The sequence below is a fragment of the Schistocerca gregaria genome, chromosome 8 (assembly GCF_023897955.1).
Source record: "Schistocerca gregaria isolate iqSchGreg1 chromosome 8, iqSchGreg1.2, whole genome shotgun sequence".
Lineage (NCBI taxonomy): Eukaryota > Metazoa > Arthropoda > Insecta > Orthoptera > Acrididae > Schistocerca > Schistocerca gregaria.
In genome coordinates this window covers 209029748-209051281 of record NC_064927.1, presented here as the reverse complement: position 1 = coordinate 209051281, position 21534 = coordinate 209029748, and the positions used below count along the sequence as shown (strand labels likewise).

General features: G+C 45.6%; 1 protein-coding gene across 11 annotated transcripts in view; it reads left to right on the top strand.

The window, feature by feature from the left end:
* The window catches only part of LOC126284806 (protein bric-a-brac 2-like), a 437302-nt gene that overhangs the window by 240787 nt on the left and 174981 nt on the right, over positions 1–21534 (top strand). The window contains exon 1 of one of the 11 annotated variants that reach the window (XM_049983975.1): positions 20368–20417. The exons of 9 other annotated variants lie outside the window; for them this stretch is intronic. In XM_049983975.1, coding sequence (XP_049839932.1) covers position 20417 — 1 coding nt within the window. In that variant the 5' untranslated portion in view covers positions 20368–20416. Of the gene's footprint in view, positions 1–20367; positions 20418–20573; positions 20673–21534 lie in introns of those variants that run through there. One more of the 11 variants, XM_049983993.1, reaches the window with a different exon arrangement.

Sequence of the window (21534 nt, the reverse complement as noted above, 5' to 3'; positions counted from 1 at the left end):
ACCTCAGATGTTAAGTCCCATAGTGCTTAGAGCCATTTGAACCATTTTTGCATGGAAACACAGTGCAACGGTGGTCCTCCCGTTTCCGCGAATGCTGGACAAGTACTGAAAGCAACCCAAAGAGTGGGCGGCTGGGAAGTGTAAGAAACTACACTTCCGCTGCCATTATTGGCAACATTTTCCAAGAAGGTCGAAAGAAATCACGCGAAGAAACTGCAGTTGAATGAAACGTGTCTCTCTTCAGTGTTGAGAAACAAACCAGAGAAACTACAGAGTAAATTACCCAAATTGCGAGAGGATCACACAACAAATTGCTTCAACGCTACTAGACACAGGAATATCAGATTTTAAACGGTATTGTTGCCACAGATGAAATATTGATCGAGATTTTGTCGTCGCCAACAGTCCAACGTCAAGCAGGTGCTGATTATGGCTTACGACAGGAATAGACTGACAGGAATAGACTGATAGGAACAGATAGTGCCTCAGGCAACCAATGTAACGGGACGATCCTGCACAGACTTTCTGCAAAATGTTTTGCGCCGAAAATTTGCCAAAGAAGGTCCCACGCTTTTGCAGCTGAAGTTTTCATTCTGCATGATAACGCACGATCGCATATTGGTGAACCAGCACGCTGAGTTTTGGAGAACTGTGGATGGGAAATCTTTCCTCGTCAACCCTACAGCCCTAACACAAGCTCACCAGAATTTGATTCGTTTTCAGAACTCTACGCTCCGATGGAAACATTTTGTAGACACCGAGGAGGCTTCTGATAACAGTGACCTAAGTTTACAAAAGACAACATATTTACACCAGTCACTGTAACACTTTCTTTATTTCACGATTGCAGTTTCGGCCTTAGGCCATTATCAAGTGCAGAGTTTTGTGGCTTTAATCCATGTCAACTTAAAATGAGCTGAGACATTTATATGTCGTGGTCATTACTGTTAAATACATTTCTCGGCGCTGTTACATATTGCGAGCACACATATCCATATGTCATAAAACAACATAGTCTGTAGACACTCTTGTTCGTTAGCCCGTCACTAGTCGCTTATTTCTTTGATAAGCTTGAACCTCAAGAAATGGCTCTGAGCAGTGTGGGACTTAACATCTGAGGTCATCAGTCCCCTAGAACTTAGAACGACTTAAACCTAACTAACCTAGGGAAATCACACACATCTATGCCCCAGCCAGGATTCGAACCTGCGACCGTTGCGGTCGCGCGGTCCCAGACTGTAGCGCCTAGAACCGCTCTGCCACTTCGACAGACGAACCAAAAGATGATGATCTATGGGTACAAGCGCTTTAGAATAGGTGACAGAAATAATTTCAATAGAATTAATAGAGAGATTCGCCAGTTGGTTTGTCTGGAGTGTAGTTTTACATTGTAGCGATTCACGCGCAGTAAAAAAGAAAAAGCAAATGCACTGGAGTAGGTTTGAAATGTGGTTATGGAGATTTTATTATTTAGCGTATGGCTAATACAGACATATCATGAAATTAAATTACCTATACATATGTACATATTGACACACAAGAAACTTAAGTTTGTCTTTACAACTGAATATCCAATCATCCAGCGCACTGCATCTGGAGTTGCTAGCAGGAAGTCCTCTTTGGCGCCGTGATAGGCTCGAATCCTGCATTCACTGACAATGTGGTGACTGTCTGGTATGGAGCCCCGCAGTCACAAGCTGGATCAGGCAGCTTCTTCCACTTAAAGAGAGCAGCTCTGCATCTGCCATGGCCGGTACGGATTCTGTTGAGAGTAGTACAGGTCTTGCGTGCTAAATCGAATCCACTTGGAAGTTTAGTACCTGAGAAGATGTTATGCAGGTGCACATCTGTCACTGCTTCCCACCGACCTTTCCATTCTTCAAGAGGTTTGAAATTCTTAGCAACCATGTCAGCAGCATTGCACAGAGTTGGATGGCGTGATTTCAGTCTCTTTCGATTTAAAAGTGGCAGGCAGTTATGCACGGGTAGGTTAGAATTCCTGGAGATCTTGTAGAATTCTCTCATAAGGGCAGTACATCTGCGTAGATCAGGAGTCATTATACCGGTTATGGAGAAAAATACTAGAAGTCAAATGGACTGACAATAGGTGGTTTGAGGAGGTACCTCTAAGAAGAGAAAAAAAAAACGCATGCGGGAATCAAGTGAATGAAGACAATTTCATGCTTGTATACTACGAAGAAATAGCTTGTAACCAAGAATCTCTTAGGAAAGATCACAGGAGGAGGAGAACAACAACTTAGGATGCTAGACGTCAGTAGAAATGGAGAAACTTAGCAACAGATTAAAGAACGGTACATGGCAGCGGAGAGCTTCCAGTCAATAAATGTAGTACAGACATTACAAAGCAGAAAAATTACGAAAAAATTTCAAATGTGTGTGTGAATTCCTAAGGGACCAAACTGCTTAGGTCACCGGTCCCTAGATTTACACACTACTTAAACTAACTTACGCTGAGAACAGCAAACACACCCGTGCCCGAGGAAGGTCTCGAACTTCGGCAGGAGAGGTCGCGCAATCCGTGACGTGACGCGGGGGCGAGGAAAGGTGCAAGGGTTAATGACGAACATAAAGTCATGGCAATTACTGACTCCACCATAACAAGCTATACATCATCCACTATATCCAAATAACTGCATTAACAACTGACCAAATTGCGTATTATCACACCCCAGAAGTACACACACAAAAAAAGTCTTGCATCACCTCGGCTCCGAGAGTTCGGAACCTGTACAGAAAATTGGAAGAGATATCGACATAAACATCATTTCCGCCCTTTTTATTGTTAATGAAAACCACCCATTGCATGTTGTACCTCCATACAGCGAGACCTTCAGAGGTGGTAGTGCAGATTGCGGTACGCACGGGTACCTATGCTACGCAGTAGCACGTCCTCTTGCATTGATGCTTTCCTATATTCGTTGTGGCATACTATCTACAAGTTCATCAAGGCCCAGTTGGTCCAGATTGTCCCACTCCTTAACGGCGATTTGACGTAGATCCCTCAGAGTGGATGATGGGTCACGTCGTCCATAAACAGCCCTTTTCAGTGTATCCCAGGCATGTTCGATAGCGTTCATGTCTGGAGAACATGCTGGCCACTCATGTCGAGCCATGTCATTATCCTGAAGGAAGTCATTCACAAGATGCTCACGATGGGGGCGCGCATTGTCTTCCATGAAGACGAATGCCTCTCCAATATTCTGCCGATATGGTTGCACTATCGGTCGGAGGATGGCATTCACTTGTCGTACGGCCGTTAGGGGGCCTTCTATGACCACCAATGGTGTACGTCGGCCCCACGTAATGCCACCCCAAAACAGCAGGGAACCTCCACCTTGCTGCAATCGCTAGACAGTGTGTGGTAGTGGTGGTTTTTAGGGAAGGAGACCAGACAGCGAGGTCATCGGTCTCATCGGATTAGGGAAGGACGGGGATGGAAGTCGGCCGTGTCCTTTGAAAGGAACCATCCCAGCTATTGCCTGGAGCGATTTAGGGAAATCACGGAAAACCTAAATCATGATGGCCTGACGCGGGATTGAACCGTCGTCCGCCCGAATGCGAGTCCAGTGTTTAGCCATTGCGCCACCTCGCTCGGTGCTTGACAGTGTCTAAGGCGTTGAGCCTGACTGGGTTGCCTCCAAATACGACGATTGTCTGGTTGAAGGCAAATTCGACGCTCGTCGGTGAAGAGTACGTTATGCCAATTCTGATCAGTCCATTCGGCATGTTGTTGGGCCCATGTGTACCGCGCTGCCTGGTGTCATGCAGCCTATTGCGCACAGTTTGAGTTTTAACACGACGTCCTGTGGCTGCACGAAAATCATTATTCAACGTGATGGCATTGCCGTCAGGGTTCCTCCGAGCCATAATCTGTAGGTAGTGCTCATCCACTGCAGTACCCCGCAGGGGTCAACGACTCTTTTTGTGGATACGTGTGTGGCGAGCACGGGCCCCCGAGTTAGTGCAGCTGTCTTTCCTTTCCGGGCTGCATTCCTTCCAATTCTGCATCGTTCCCTGTCCCCGATCCTTCCTCCCCTCTCACCCCTTCGCTTTCCTTTCTCCCATTCTTTGGGATAATGTTCTGGCCTATGTCTGGAGATGTGGTTTCTCTTCTTTTCTCTCTACGGAAAAGTCTCCTTACTTTGTCCTCTTTTTCCTTGATTCTTTTATTTAGCTTCTTCTCAGCTGCGGCGTTTGAGTATTCTTCTCTTCTGTCATTCTCTTTGTTCCTCCCTTTCTCTATCTTTCTTCTGTGTGCGTGTCTGAAGGCATACCCACACGTTCCTGGTGACAGGGTAACGCGTAGTTCCTCGCCCTAGGTAGACATGTAGGACACATACGTACCCACTGGTAAATGCCAAGGCCAGAGATGGGTGATTACCCGAGCTGGTACCTTTCGAACGTGCCGATTGGTCCCTCGTCCGTTTCTCGGGAGGTGTGACCTGAGGTGTGGCTAATTCTGCAACTTCTGCCCACAAGAGAAAGCTAGATGAGTCTCAGCCACAGATAATTCTTCCGTCAATGCCAAGTTCCTAATTGTTTCTCGGTCTGACGAAGGTCAAGACTTCTCTGCAGTCGACCTTTCATTATTCAAAAAGGTGTCGACGCAATTGCAGTCGTGTAAAGTCTTGTTCCCGGTTACGAAATGACACCTGTTTGTTAGAAACAGACAGTGCTCTCCAGGCACATAAATTACATCGAACTGCACAGCTACATACCTGCCCAATCCGGATGGAAGCGCACCGTACTTTAAATTCATCGCGCGGGGTGGTTTATCCATTGAGGACATACAACATTACCTGTCTGATCAGGGCGTAACGGCCGTACATCGTGTCATGAAGACTTGAAATGGAATTGCTACTGACGAGTACTCTTTTGGCGTTTGACATCCTTCAAACATTAAAGTGAGATATGAGATCGTTTCAGTTCACTCTTACATCCCCAACCCTACGCGTTGCTATCGGTGTCAGCGGTTTAGTCACACCAGCCAGTCGTGTTCCAATACGGCCAAATGCATTACCTGTGGCAGGGATGACCATGTGGGTGATTATCCACCTCCATCCCCTCGTTGCATCAACTGTATGGGCGACCACGCTGGTTCCTCTAGAGAGTGCCCTATTTTTAAAGATGAACGCATTATTATGGAAATCAGAGTGAAGGAAAAGGTACCTTTGCTGCTCATAAGTTATTCGCCAGTAGAAAGCCCACTGCGCTCGCAGCAGGTAAATACAGCCCTATCCTCGCGTCTCCTCGACATACCTACGCACACTTGCGATCTCACCTTTGGCGCCACGGTCGTCAAATCGGCCAGCTCAAAGATCGTCCGTTCAACCTCCCCACACGTTCTAAAGCCGTCGGCACACGGACCGTGCTGTCGAGTTAACGTTGAGCGTGCGATGTTCAACGTTCTGTTGAACGCGCAGGAACGATGCTACTCGTGCATACGGTACGTGGGCCCCAACGTGGTATACGCGATCGCAACGCACTCCAGCGGCAGTTTGAGGGATGTTTCTAGTTCGTAAATCACACAGTTTACTCAACGGGCGCGCGTAAAATTCCCACGTTAGCTCTATTAAAACACACGTTTCCTCCATCGTCCACGAAAAGGAAAGTACCGTCAATTGGGACACAGGATTATAAAAGTTCTATTACAAACAGTGCGGTACAAATTCGGATTACTTCTCCGCATAATATAAACATTCTTTCATCATTCCCACATTTTAGTAAAACCTCAAGGTCAGTTTTACTTGATCACTGTTCCTACCTAGTAGCGGAATCTTTGCAAAATGCAAATTTCGAAGCGTAAAAGAAAAAGGAGCAAAATATGTTCATGCAAGTAGCGCAAGCTGTCCTGTAGATTAAGCCAATCGAACGAAGTCACCCCTCAAAACAAGGTGAACTTATATTTACATAACATCAAATATTATAGCGTATACTTATATTAAACTAATAATAAAGTATTGGAACCAAATAAAAACGCGAATGTTAGGAAAAAAAAATTGGAAGTGTTGAGACGCGAACAACTGCCTCAACAAATACTCATTAATAGACAGACGCTATTCATTACGCTAAACCAACAACATGGTCCTTGTAATAATCATATTATGTTAGCGCTTACTGAAAATGTTAATCGCAGATAATTATGTTACTAATTGAAATTTAATTATAACATATTGCACCCAGAACAATCTGTTTTGGGTGGATCATCAGTGTGTCGCTGCCTTCAAATAGCCTACGCTCATAATACGCAAGTTACAGTAATTCTTTTGCCACGAATATGTTGTTTCTCACTATTTTATTGGAGCGAATCACACAACTAACTACGGGTTTTCCCGTGCTTCTCAATTTGCTGGTGCGCAGAAACGGCATACATACATATAGACTTGAAATTAATGCCAATATGGCCCCTCATAACTCTGTACTGAAGGGAGACGGCGTGCGTGTGACGTAGGTAGCGTTGTGCCATCTCATTGGTCAACGCTCAGGCGCACGCTCGTGATGCCAGATACTGCTCTGCACGTTCGGAAAGACTCCCGAGCGTGCTATTCCACGCTATGACGTCAGAAACTCGGCAAGCTCAACGTTCAGATGCACGGTCCGTATGCCGAGGACTTAAGGCTATACCTTCATCGGTTCCTACTAAATCACTGGCCCCAAAATCGGACGCCCGGACTTCCGAAACAGAGCCTATCCGTGAAGATTTTTTTACACACCCAGACCTCACAACTCTCCACCCCTCCATCTCAACGTTTTGCTTCCAAAAAGGCTCATAAGAAACCAAGTTCCTTTCCTCCTCCGCCATGGCGTGTCTCATCTACAGCGCCACCCAGCGGTAGCCGCCCTCGGCCGTCTTCCGTGTCGCCGAGACGCACCGCTGGCGGCCGATCAACGAGCCGATGACTGGCGGCAGGAGCTGCCCTCGAACAACCTATGGATCAGGATCTTGTGCTTTTGGCTGAATGCCGTTCCACGCGCTCGGCCGCCGGCTCCCAGCGGTCGTTGAGTTGTCGGCCCCTGTGGTGAGATCTTTCCCTTATCCGTCCACCCTGTGCCCTGACGCAATACGTGAGCGGAGACGTGCTCCTCGCGTTTTCCGTCATCATCCTACGTTGCCCAACTGTATCCGCTATAAGCAGTTACGTGCGCGATACCGTCACATCAACCGCGATAGCAAGAAGGCAAGCCGGGACGTCTTTACCAGCTCCTTTAACACCTTCGCCACCTCATCTGTAGGTTGGAGTCGAATTTGACGGTTATCCGTCACGTCTACTTTCTCCTCGATCTCTGGGCTAACTGTCGCGAAAGATACCTTAGTGGACCCAGTCGCAATTTCTAACTCATTGGGTCAACATTTTGTTGGGATTTCGTACTCTTCAAATTATCCGCCAGACTTGCCTCTACCGACGTATGTGTAAAGTTCCTGTTACCCGTACTTGAATAAGCAGTCCATGTTCAGCAGACTACCATTTGCTATAGCACCACATTCTTGCATTGTAGAATGAAATTTTCACTCTACAGCGGAGTGTGCGCTGATATGAAACTTCCTGGCAGATTAAATCTGTGTTCCGGACCGAGACTCGAGCTCGGGACCTTTGCCTTTCGCGGGCAAGTGCTCTACCGACTGAGCTACCCAAGCACGACTCACGCCCCGTCCCCACAGATTTAGTTCCGTCAGTACCTCGTCTCCTATCTTCCAAACTTCACAGGAGCTCTCCTGCGAACCATACAGAACTAGCACTCCTGGAACAAAGGATATCAGCGCACACTCCGCTGTAGAGTGAACATTTCATTTTAGAAACAGCCCCCAGGCCGTGACTAAGCCATGTCTCCGCATTATCCTTTCTTCCAAAGGTGCTAGTTCTGTATGGTTCACAGTAGAGCTTCTTTGAAGTTTGTAAGGTAGGAGATGAGATACTGGCAGAAGTAAAGCTGTGGGGACGGGGCGTGAGTCGTGCTTGGGTAGGTCAGTTGGTAGAGCACTTGCCCGCGAAAGGCAAAGGTCCCGAGCTCGAGTCTCGGTCCGGCTCACAGTTTTAATTTGCCAGGAAGTTTCTTGCATTGTAGTTTCGTAAACAATTTGGTCATCACAGAACGGCCTGTTTCATGCAGTCTACTCACATGTCGCGAGTGTTATTCTTGTGTACCAAGCATAACATCACATTAGTTAAACAGTATAGTGTTGCGCTGTGTACGAATGCATCAAGTCACTTACAACTATATGTTCTACAGAAGCCGTGCATTTACTCTTATTTTCTGTGTTTTTATGTCAATGCGTGCGGCGCGGAAGGCACACATGACCCAAGGTAGACCGGTGTTCGACTGTGAATCCACCCCATTTTATATCCGGAATGGTGTCTAGAGGTGCATCCGTAACGCGTTACATCCGGAGCAGGGTTTGATGATGGACCCATCAAACATGATACCTGGAATGTTGTCTAGAGGGTGGTCCGCAATGCACTAAGTCTGGGATGGGGTTCGAAGGTAGATCTGCCAGCGAGAGGACCGTCATATTTATGGAAGTCATCCACGACATACGCATTCCCATAGAAACACAGAAAATGGAGCAGATACAGTGCATACTGGGTAGATTCAGGTACAGTGCTGTACTACACCTACCGATAAATGTGCTGTTCTATCTCGTACATAAGAATAATAATCACGAAGGAATGTCTCCTTCCATCCAACAGACATCTAGCACACAGAATAGCGGAACTACAGGGTGTTTCAAACATGACCGGTATATTTGAAACGGCAATACCAACTAAACAAGCAGCGATAGAAATACACCGTTTGTTGCAATATGCTTGGGACAACAGTACATTTTCAGGCAGACAAACTTTCGAAATTACAGTAGTTACAATTGTCAACAACAGATGGCGCTGCGGTCTGGGAAACTCTATAGTACGATATTTTCCACATATCCACCATGCGTAGCAATAATATGGCGTAGTCTCTGAATGAAATTACCCGAAACCTTTGACATCGTGTCTGGCGGAATGGCTTCACATGCATATGAGATGTATTGCTTCAGCTGTTCAATTGTTTCTGGATTTTGGCGGTACACCTGGTCTTTCAAGTGTCCCCACAGAAAGAAGTCACAGGGGTTCATGTCTGGCGAATAGGGAGGCCAATCCACGCCGCCTCCTGTATGTTTCGGATAGCCCAAAGCAATCACACGATCATCGAAATATTCATTCAGGAAATTAAAGACGTCGGCCGTGCGATGTGGTCGGGCACCATCTTGCATAAACCACGAGGTGTTCGCAGTGTCGTCTAAGGCAGTTTGTACCACCACAAATTCATGAAGAATGTCCAGATAGCGTGATGCAGTAATCGTTTCGGATCTGAAAAATGGGCCAATGATTCCTTTGGAAGAAATGGCGGCCCAGACCAGTACTTTTTGAGGGTGCAGGGACGATGGGACTGCAACATGGGGCTTTTCGGTTCCCCATATGCGCCAGTTCTGTTTATTGACGAAGCCGTCCAGGTAAAAATAAGCTTCGTCAGTAAACCAAATGCTGCCCACATGCATATCGCCGTCATCAATCCTGTGCACTATATCGTTAGCGAATGTCTCTCGTGTAGCAATGGTAGCTGCGCTGAGGGGTTGCCGCGTTTGAATTTTGTATGGATAGAGGTGTAAACTCTGGTGCATGAGATGATACGTGGACGTTGGCGTTATTTGGACGGCAGCTGCAACGCGGTGAACGGAAACCCGAGGCCGCTGTTGGATCACCTGCTGCACTACCTGCGCGTTGCCCTCTGTGGTTGCCGTATGCGGTCGCCCTACCTTTCCAGCACGTTCATCCGTCACGTTCCCAGTCCGTTGAAATTTTTCAAACAGATCCTTTATTGTATCGCTTTTCGGTCCTTTGGTTACATTAAACCTCCGTTGAAAACTTCGTCTTGTTGCAGCAACACTGTGTTCTAGGCGGTGGAATTCCAACACCAGAAAAATCCTCTGTTCTAAGGAATAAACCATGTTGTCCACAGCACACTTGCACGTTGTGAACAGCACACGCTTACAGCAGAAAGACGACGTACAGAATGGCGCACCCACAGACTGCGTTGTCTTCTATATCTTTCACATCACTTGCAGCGCCATCTGTTGTTGAAAATTGTAACTACTGTAATTTCGAAAGTTTATCCGCCTGAAAATGTACTGTTGTCCCAAGCATATTGCAACAAACGGTGTATTTCTATCGCTGCTCGTTTAGTTTTTATTGCCGTTTCAAATATACCGGTCATTTTTGAAACACCCTGTAGGATGATGATGTACCAACATCGTGGGTCTTTAAGAGTACAAAAGAAGGTGCGATAGACGCAGCAGGATGCCTTGCGTTGTTATTATCGGAGAATGTAGACTGCCTCGTTTACAAAATGTTGGTGATGTTTAAAAAAATGGTTCAAATGGCTCTGAGCACTATGGGATTTAACATCTATGGTCATCAGTCCCCTAGAATTTAGAACTACTTAAACCTAACTAACCTAAGGACATCACACAACACCCAGCCATCACGAGGCAGAGAAAATCCCTGACCGCCTGGAATCGAACCCGGGCGTTGGAAGCGAGAACGCTACCGCACGACCACGAGATGCAGGCATTGGTGATGTAACTTACATCAAAGATGTGCGTATGTCCTCCACGGAACAGTTTTGCGAAGAGTACTTCGCTATTTGCAGGACTGCAGTGCTGTCGAAAGTAAGATAATAGTGGTTGAAACAGAGGTTTCGAGATAGGTAATGCGCATGCAGTCTATATATATATGTGTGTGTGTGTGTGTGTGTGTGTGTGTGTGTGTGTGTGTGTGTTTGTTTGTTTGTTTAAAGGTGTCAGCGGCGGACGGTTGCAGTTCGAATGCGTAACTTGCTAACTAGTTGCTAAATTATGCTGCTGGGGAGACGCAGTCTGTAGGTAGGGAAACTTATAAGATCCACGATGCTAAGTGCAATCGACAAGCCGGCCGGGTGGCCATGCGGTTCTAGGAACCGCGTGACCGCTACGGTCGCAGGTTCGAATCCTTCCTCGGGCATGGATGTGTGTGATGTCCTTAGGTTAGTAAGTTTTAAGTAGTTCTAAATTCTAGGGGACTGATGACCTTAGAAGTTAAGTCCCATAGTGCTCAGAGCCATTTGAACCATTTGCAATCGACAAAGTCAACTAGCGATAGCTTATTACTAGGGCAAAAGAAATGCCCGAAATCTACAATTTGTCGATCCCTGTGGAAACATATGAGTTGAAAGATGTAAACAGAAGTAGCAAAGATCATCTGGTAAACTGTAAGATAATATACTTACGGAAGAATATCAGAGCACCAACAGAAATACACTCTGTACACGTACACACATCAACTCCCTGTTGGAGAGCCCTACACAATAGAGTGAATGTCAAATGAACCTGTAGAACTGTTTCCAGACTGAGTTTTCCTCAAGTGCACCACTACATGAGTCTGCAGACAAAGCACTCTGTGTCGTAGCAGTACACGGAATGTTTTTCAGACTTCGTTTCCAGTGCATCCATCATCTGCCCCACTCGTTGAGCCTCATCTAGGTACGAAGGGAGTGTAACTATACTTTTCATGGTCATCCTATCCAAAACATATGGGTGTAGATTATCGGGAAGAGAGGAATTCTGGGAAACTGATGGGAAATAAGTAAAGTTGAGGGAAATAAGACGAAATATGTATACTCTATCTGCATTTAGTTTTTACCTTCCCCCTCCCACTGTAAACTACACGGGTTTTCGTAACATATATTTCAACAGCTAAAAATCAGAGCGCAGATAAGTTAGTACGAACAGCATAGGGAACGAATTATTGTCTCCAAGATAGACACGAAGTCCACGCCTACAACAGCAGTACAAGTTTATATGCCAACTAGCTCCGCAGATGATGAAGAGATTGAAGAAATGTATTATGCGATAAAAGAGATTATTCAGATGGTCAAGGGAGACGAAAATTTAATAGTCATGGGTGACTGGAATTTGATAGTAGGAAAAGGGAGAGAAGGAAACGTAGTAGATGAACATGCAATGGGGGTAAGGAAGGAAAGAGGAAGCCGCCTGGTAGAATTTCGCACTGAGAATAACTTAATCATAGCTAACGCATGGTCCAAGAATCATGAGAAAAGGTTCTCTACATGGAGGAGGTCTGGAGACATTGGAAGCTTTCAGATAGATTATATAATGTTAACACACAGATTTAGGAACCAGGTTTTAAATTGTAAAACATTAACAGGGGCAGATGTAGACTCAGAGCACAATATATTAGTTATGAACTGTAGACTAAAACTAAAGAAACTGCAAAAAGGTAGGAATTTGTAAGGAGATGGGAGTGGGATAAACTGAAAGAACGAGAGTCCGTAGAGAGTTTCAGTGAGAGAATTAAGGAACGATTGTCAAACACAGGGGAAAGAAATACAGAAGAAGAAGAATGGGTAACTTTCAGGGATGAAGTAGTGCAGGCATCAGAGGATCAAGTAGGTGAAAAGACGGGAGCTAGTAGGAATCCTTGGGTAACAGAAGAGAGATTGAATTTAACTGATGAAAGGAGAAAGTATAAAAAATGCACTAAATGTAGCAGGCGAAAAGGAATACACATGTTTTAAAAATGAGATCGACAGGAAGTGCAAAAAGGCTAAGCAAGAATGGCTAGAGGACAAATGTAAGGAGGTAGAGGCATGTATACCTGGAGGCAAGATAGATACTGCCTACAGGAAAATTAAAGAGAAAAAGAGAACCACCTGCATGAATATCAAGAGTGCAGATGGAAAACCAGTCCCACACAAAGAAGGGAAAGCAGAAAGTATATAGAGGATCTATACAAGGGCGATGTGCCTGAGGACTGTACTACAGAAATGGAAGAGGACGTAGATGAAGATGAAATGGGAGATATGATACGGCGTGAAGAGTTTGACAGAGCATTGAAAGAGAGATAACATTCCATTAGAACTACTGATACCCTTGGGAGAGCCAGCCAGCCCTGACGAAACTCTACCCTCTGGTGAGCAAGATGTCTCAGACAGGCGAAATACCCTCGGACCCTCCAATCCCAAAGAAAGCAGGTGTTGTCAGATGTGAAAATTAGCGAATAGTCAGCTGAATAATTCACGGCTGCAAAATACTAACATAAATTCTTTACAGACAAATGGTAAAATTGGTAGAAGCCGACCTCGGGGAAGATCTGTTTGGATTCCGTAGAAATGTTCGAACACACGAGGCAGTACTGACCTAGAGGTTCGCCAATGACATTGTAACTCTGTCAGACACAGCAAAGTACTTGGAAGAGCAGTTGAACTGAATGGACAGTGTCTTGAAAGAAGGATATGAGATGAACATCAACAAAAGCAAAACGAGGATAATGGAATGTAGTCTAATTACGTCGGGTGTAGCTGAGAAATTAGATTAGGAAAAGGACACTTACAGTAGTAAAGGCGTTTTGCTATTTGGGGAGTGATCCGTGGATTCACTTTCAAAATCTTTTCTTAAAGAGTTTACTTTATTTACTAGCGATTCATCAAGAACATTAACACATTTAATCACACTATGTGAGCGTGGAAGTAGTTGCCAGTGGATAACTGATAAAAACAAATTTCTTTCAACAAATGGAAATTTTATTCCTAAAATCCATTTTTTTAAACAGATTATAATTTTTAAATCAGAAAGCACCCTGTAAATATCAAGTTACAATTCATTCAGAGGCAGAAACAACTTTTTTTTTTGTGGCTCTCTTTTAACACGGCCGTAGTCACGACCGCTCACAACAACCTCTGAAAGACTACACTGGTGCAGATGTGCAACACACCAGATTTCTTTAAACTAAAAACTAAAAACTAAACTCACACAAACTATGCACTCCGTAGGAGGGATGGAAATGGTACAAAACACATTAAAAAAAATTACTTGCCACCGAAAATGCAGCTTTTTTTTTTTTTTAAGAAAACTCTTACGGTGGAAGGGTGGCATCTTTATATTCTAAAATGCCATTTAAATAAAAACCCATGAAGTGCAGTCTTACATAAAATGTACAAACATGCTCTACATTACATATATAGCGCCTCTCAAGATGATAGGCAAGATAAAATATATTTCAGAAATTCGTTAACATCGAATCCGAAACCATGACAGAGGCAGCTATTAACGTGCGGCAGACCGACAGACACACACTAACTGCCTAACAAATGCGGACGGGGGACAGACGAGCAAGCTGGGGACGAGAGACTGACCAAGAAAACAAGTAAATGAAACAACATACCAGGAATCATCTTCTAATAAACTGCGATGTCTGGCGAAGACCTGGCGCAGCACCCCTAAAACGCTCTCCCGAACCGTCCGCTGCCAGCCGCTTCAACGGACGCAGGAAGGCGCGCCGATCTCCCGTCTCACGGCGTCGCAGCTCGCACCGGTCAGTCGATGTCGTGGGTTGACTTTTGCTCTCGTGTCGGCCGCGAAGCCACTACTCCTCGCCTACTGCACTCACGAGGCGACCTCACATGTGCCGAAGCTCAAGGCGGACAAGTCATCTTGTGTCCCAGTGCGCGACCGACCGACCGACCGACCGACCAACCAACCGAACGATACAACCGCCAATGACCATCGCCTGAACAAACGGGAGCAGACTGGCGGCCTAACACATACTAGCACTCCCGACGACAGACAGACACTGAATGCCCCAAACTGACCCGGCTGACCAACTGACCAGACTCGCTCCAGACTGCACCGACTCAGACCGACCAACTGACGACCCTTGCGAGCTCATCGCGCCCCTTAAATGCACGTGAACAGGCAACATTCCCCCTTTCCCATCAGAGGGAGACACCAAAGCTGCGATAGCCACAGCGGCGGAGGGCGACTGCTTCACACTACGCGCTGCGGCGCGCTCCTCAAAACAGCAAATTTTACCACGGCTCAGGGAGCAAAATAAGTGATGATGGTCGAAGTAGGATATAAAATGTAGACTGGCAATGGCAAGGAAAGCGTTCCTGAAGAATAGAAATTTTTAACATAGAGTATAGTTTTAGGTTTCAGGAAGTCGTTTCTGAAAGTATTTGTATGGAGTGTAGCCATGTGTGGAAGTGAAACATGGACGACAAATAGTTTGGACAAGAATAGAATAGAAGCTTTCGAAAAGTGGTGCTACAGAAGAATGCTGAATATAGATGAGTAGACCACATAACTAATAAGGAGGTATTGAATAGAACTGGGGAGAAGAGAAATTTGTGGCACAACTTGACTAGAAGAAGGGATCGGTTGGTAAGACATGTTCTGAGACATCAAGGGATCACCAATTTAGTATTGGAGCGCAGCGTGGAGGGTAAAAATCATAGAGGGAGACCAAGAGATGACTACACTGAGCAGATTCAGAAGGATGTAGGTTGCAGTAGGTACTGGGAGATGAAGTACCTTGCACAGGATGGAGTAGCATGGAGAGCTGCATCAAACCAGTCTCAGGACTGAAGACAACAACAACAACAACATGATCATCATCATACAGGGTGGAGAAAAGCTGTGTCAGGAAATCTTAACCCTGGATAGCTGATGCTAGTAGGAACGAAAGTTACTAGTGTTGTCTAGGCCGACAACGCACCACTTTTAAACAACGGAAACTTGGCGTCACGCACTCCGATTGGCTGTGGGATTGTCCTGTTGCCGTTCGTCGGCTGACGGCCATCGCTGTGGTTGTCGGCTCGCACAGATAATCGTCTCTCGCCCTGTCACTGCCCCAACGTGATAGGCACACGGGTCGAATGGGTCTTGCTGCTTGTCTCCATCTCACGTCAGATGCATTCACACGTAAGCTTCGTTTCGGAGCACACACTCGTTACTTGCGATTTAGTCATACATCGCGACCTCCGGCAGGCAAAGCATTCGCGTTCATGCGTTGTAAAGAGCAGCCGACAACAGGGCAATCCCGTGGCCAATAGGAGCGCGTGGCTCAAGTTTCCGTAGTTGAAAAATTTTCGTTGCCGTCCTACGCAACATTAGTAACTTTGGTCCCTACTGGCATCAGCTATCTGCGGTTAAAATTTCGTGACAATTTTTCTCCACCCTGTATACAGTAGTCACCGGCGCTTTTTTCCAGTCGCTTATGACTTTGTGCTGGGCGAGAGATTCGCGATGAATGAAAGTAACAGAGGAATGCCGTGGAGTACTCTTTCTAAAACCGAATTGGGATTCCTTCCGTACCTGCGACTTGTTCTCAACGCTTTCATTTGCTTTTCTACGTCAGGAATGCCTATTACTACGAGTGTGTCTTACATACGGGAGTCTGTGAGTCGAGCAAACGCTGGTGTATGTTTGTATTATCCTCCTATGTAAACGATTTCTTAAACGCGGAATTTGGAGTCCCTTCGAGGCCACACAGATTCATACCAGAAATGAACTTCCCCACAGCTGCCTTCCTTACCACTGATCACGAAAAAGATCTACGGCGCACTAGAACACCGCGGCGCACAGCGTGAACAAAGCTGATTAAAGTGTCAGGATGAGCGTCAGTATACAGGATAAGGCTTGTAAGCGTGTTGCAGGGTAGGTTGTGCTGGTAAGTAGTTAGTAAGGAAAAAGCAGATACGTTGCGCTGTTTCCGAGTTAATGAGCATTGACGTAAGCCATTCAGGCCGTGCGCGCCCGCCAGATTCAATTCGTATTAGTTGTTGTCGTAGCGGAGATCAGGGGTATACAACCTTTTAGCCACATGGACCACATTGGAAAAAGAGAATTTTTGGGCCATAGACAATATACTTAACACTAACAATAGCTGCTGAGGAAAGAAAAATGTATTTGAGAGAGAGAAAAGCATCGTTTAGAGAGAACTAATTATTCAATTTATCGTAAATGTACATAAACGGATTTCATGGAATTTTTTTCCGGTCGAGCAGTTCTTGGACCGCACTGACAATTGGTATGGGCCGCACGTTGGACACCCGTGGCTTAGGTGATAGCCCACGGGATTGCTCAACCATTGGCTCGGGTTCAATCCTTAATGCCATGACAATTTTTGCATTGCTCTTGTGTTTGGTTTCAGATTAAAGTTGAACTGCGGTTGTAGGTCAATTCATGTTCCTATGCAGCTAATTCTGTCCTTGTGATATTTTATAATGTTCGCTCCTTAAACCAAATTTGGGTTTTCTAGTTCCCTGTATGGTATCTGTGTATTGCTCATTCTCATTAACAGTCGATGTATCAACAGCAACGAACAAGTTCTTAATGATTTTGATTGCTTTCATACATGCTAAACACCTTCGAAATTCTTGAATTTAGGCTCGAGCAGCGTTGATATGGCTATTATGTAACAGGTTTAGTTGCTTGTATATACGCTGTGTAATTTGTTTTATGATGCTACTCTTTAAATTGCCTTCGGGCCATTTTCAAGTGGTGCTGCAAAAGATTTTGCTTCAGCACATGTACATGTATATCCACCGACATGTATACATGTTAGCGTAAAAAATAATCCTATTCACTCTTTGACGATGACATGCGTACATGGTGGAGGATTTTAAAGTGTGAAATATTGTCGCGTCCCAAGCGTGGGTTTTGCGAGGGATTGAGCGACACGGTTCGTAAACGGGAATTAGCCGGTTGACCTAATTGAGAGGGAGACTTTTGATCTGGCTAAGATGTTAAATTCCCTGGTGTGAAGGTACAAGGCTAGGATGTTGGTAGAAGTAAACTCGTATGGACGTTATAAAAGTTCTAATTTATTCATAAAGAATACAGATCACCCTAACTGCGTAGTGATTGTACCTACAGAATAACCAAGCCCATTACAGAGACGGTGACTGACTTCCACCGTTCTGGCTGCCTGATAGAACTTTCCAGCACTTTGCTGCCCGCACTAGCACCCTACGTCAGAGTCCCGCGGTCGCTGCCTAAACGCTCATCGGCGACTATCTCCAACTGTCTGCCTGCAGCCCGCCCTCAGCCCAAGTCGGCTGCTACTCACGCTGACTACCGTCGCTGCCTAAACCCGAGAGAGAGAGAGATCCCCGGAGCGGCGTGCCTCCGAGTTTTGTTAGCTCTTCCCCTTCGACCCCGCCAGCGCTTGGCATGACGTAGCGTCGAGTGCAACTTTTCCTCATTAGGGATTGTTTTAGTATTAACTTCAGTACTTTTCTTCAGAAGCTGGGTGGAGGGGTAAAGGGGCCTCTCCCTATATGGTCACGCACTGTGTCCTGAGCCCTTCATTGGCTCCTCATGACGTAGTGCGGTCCCCACCTAGGGCCCTCTTTCTTTCTCTCTCCGCTCCCAGACTTCTCCCTCTAGCCAAGAGTGTTGATACTGTAAGTTATTGCTTATTAAGGGACCTGCCCAGAGCGCCCTTTTTATCTTAATAGCTGAGTCTGCTTCCTTGCTTATCACGCGCAGCTGCCTGGCCGCTTGGACCGCCGCCTCGGCTATCTGGCTGCGTCGTTATCTTTTGTGACCCCTCTGACACCCCTGGCGTCCCCTGTTAACTCTATCTCCCCGTATGATTTCTGGTGTATCGTCTGAGAACAACTGCATTTAGACTTGGCTTTTCTGCGGTTACAACAATATGCTGAAGCAAAATATTTTGCAGTATCTCTTGAAAATGACCCAAAGGCCGAAATTGCAATTGCGAAATTAATAGTTTCTACAGTCAATGGCGAAAAAGAAATATTCTACATAACTGTGAACTTCGACGATAAGAAGTTAATCAGTTTGAATTATATCGCTACCAAAATAGTGAACGGCAATTCCCGGGCAAACGTTATCTAAATACGAGTATGTCATGTGTGTTAAACTGTTCTCGTTTTGAATTTTGTTGTGAAATAGTTCTGAGTAACTTCAAATTGATTTGCCGGTATCCTGAATGCATATCTCGGTGGCACTTTGCGCAGTGGTGTAATTATTGGCAGGAGATTTAGAAAACCTTCATTGTCAACCATTTGAAAATATTGAAATCTTTAAAATCATCTAAAAATCGCTTCCGACATAAATTTTCGATCCAGTTTCTGAAGCTTATTGTGAGATATTTCGAAAAGTTGAACTCGATGTTGGCTGAAGTGCATATTTAGACACTGATCATACATACTACTATTATTGGATTCGCTGTCGCAGGGTTATTTTGGTTTTTCCTCCATTGAGATTCGATATTTTGTCTTTGATATTGGTTTTAAGAGACTTCAGTGTAAATATTGAAACATCGATGTTAAATTAATATCGGCGATCAACGAACATCTAAGGCGCTGCTGTCATGGACTGATCCCCAACGGAGGTTAGAGTCTTCCCTCGGGCATGGGTGTGTGTGTTTGTCCTTAAGATAATTTAGGTTAAGTAATGTGTAAGCTTAGGGACTGATAACCTTAGCAGTCCCATACGATTTGACACACATTTTTTTCAACGAACATCCCTAGTCGAAATACAGAAAACTGTGTGTCTTCAAAGAACAAAAGTTTGTCATTTTCTTTGTGGTTTGGTCGGTCTTAATTTGGTAAGGCAAACGTGGTCAGGATTACCAATACTATTTTCATATAGCTTAGTTTGAATTTCCGCGGGACTCCTTTGTTCCGTGGCGGCGCCGAGTAGCAATCGCTGAGGTAGGGGCGCAACATGTCCCGTTATTTTGATGGAGTCAAAGTGGCGAGCACCGAAATCTATGGTAAACTTTTGACGAAGACAGCTAGAAAATTAAATCTGATGCAAATATAAAAACTCTGACATCAGTTTCAAAAAAATGGTTCAAATGGCTCTGAGCACTATGGGACTCAACATCTGTGGTCATAAGTCCCCTAGAACTTAGAACTACTTAAACCTAACTAACCTAAGGACATCATACACATCCATGCCTGAGGCAGTATTCGAACCTGCGACCGTAGCAGTCGCGCGGTTCCAGACTGGGCGCCTAGAACCGCTAGACCACCGCGGCCGGCTGACGTCAGTTTCGCCGAGAAAGCAGGAATAATCGCAACTTGTGCGCACTTCAAGCACATAATGATTAAGAAAGCTGTCCCAGGTAACACACGTTAGCATTCCCATTCGATGCTTCATATTGTTCGAGGCTACTCGAAGTCGGCCTCGGCCTCGGTAGCTTTTGCGTACACGGAAGCAGGGCCAGGTAACGTTTCCTCTTTTGATATCCGCAGCCCCTGCGTGAAAAGCAGAGGCAACCGGTTCCCTGTCCGGGTGTTGTGCACCCTCGCCGCTGGGGTTGGTCCCCTCTTCAAGTCTCCCCTCCGAAGCCCGCCGCTCGCAGCTTCGCTTGGTCCCCGCCCCTGCGGAAGCTGTTTCCGCTGGAAAGGCACGGCCACGCCAGCTGCCGTGGTGCCGATAACCACCCGAACGGCCCCCGAACGTTGCCGAAGAATAGCATAAAGCTCCCCTGCTGCCAGTCTGGAACACACTTCCCGCGCGTGAACTGGGCCTGGGCGCAACGCGGACAGTAAGTACTGCTTTGATGGCCACGTGTGATGTACTGCTCTGATGGCCACGTGTGATCGTCTTGTGAGATATTCCATTGTATTTTGTTGTATGTGAGCGTGCTGCGTCACGTCGGTTGGGAAGGATTGCGTTACTCGTTTGATACACACAGCTGCAGGCAGCAAGGCGAGCGTGGGTACCAAAATGGCCCCAGTCAGCTACGGACTTCGATCGTGTACGTCATCGGACAAAATGGCGGGCGTCGTGCGCTTACCAGGTTCGTATCCCGCGAGTTTGGGTAGTTATGACACCGTAGGTGCCAAGGCAGATGAAGTGGACGTCTTCGCCGTACGTAAGAAAATTCAGATCAAGTGTTTCGAAGTAGTAGTAGGCAGCAATGATTAGCACTCTCTGTTTCAGTCTGTAGAGTTGGTAGCAACCGGATCAGTTATACATCGCTTTGAAATAGACTTCTCTTTTTAGCCATTTGAAAGTTGTGTTCACTATAGTACGTACGTAAGCATGGGTTTTGTGTTCCGCCGACTTCTCAACTGACCTTACTTAAACTCATTCCCGAGATTTGCTTAAGATAGGAGTGTACGGTAAAGAGAGATTTTGTTTTTCTGCTAATCCTAGTTTCACATATCGCTATCTTGCCGGCAAAGCTTTAACGTACATAATACGAAAATCTGCAGAACACGTACATAGTCAAATGTATACAGGATTTTGTGTTTATACATTCCTTCAGTTGCACATCTGTAGTTAAAGTGTGCTGGATTATTTATTTTCGAATAATGTAAGGTCGGTTCTGGATTTTAAATTAGCTGTTACTGTGCGATTGGTACGAAAATGAGGAAGAGAAATGAAATAAAGGAATTTATGGTAAAAGCAAGTATATGTGATTAGTGCGTTTATCTCTGGTGTAAATAAACGCAGTGCGCGAATGATGTACAGCGAGGCACGTTGACACATTGAGTTGGCAGTGTTTTACTAACCACTATGCTAAATTTTTACCCCTTGCATTCTTGTTGTGAATCTCATTGGATAGACGTTCTCGCTTTCCCCGTGGTACGTGCCCATCCATGCTCTCTTGTACGCGTTATGGAATTATGTGCAGTTGCTTTATGATTCGCATTAAA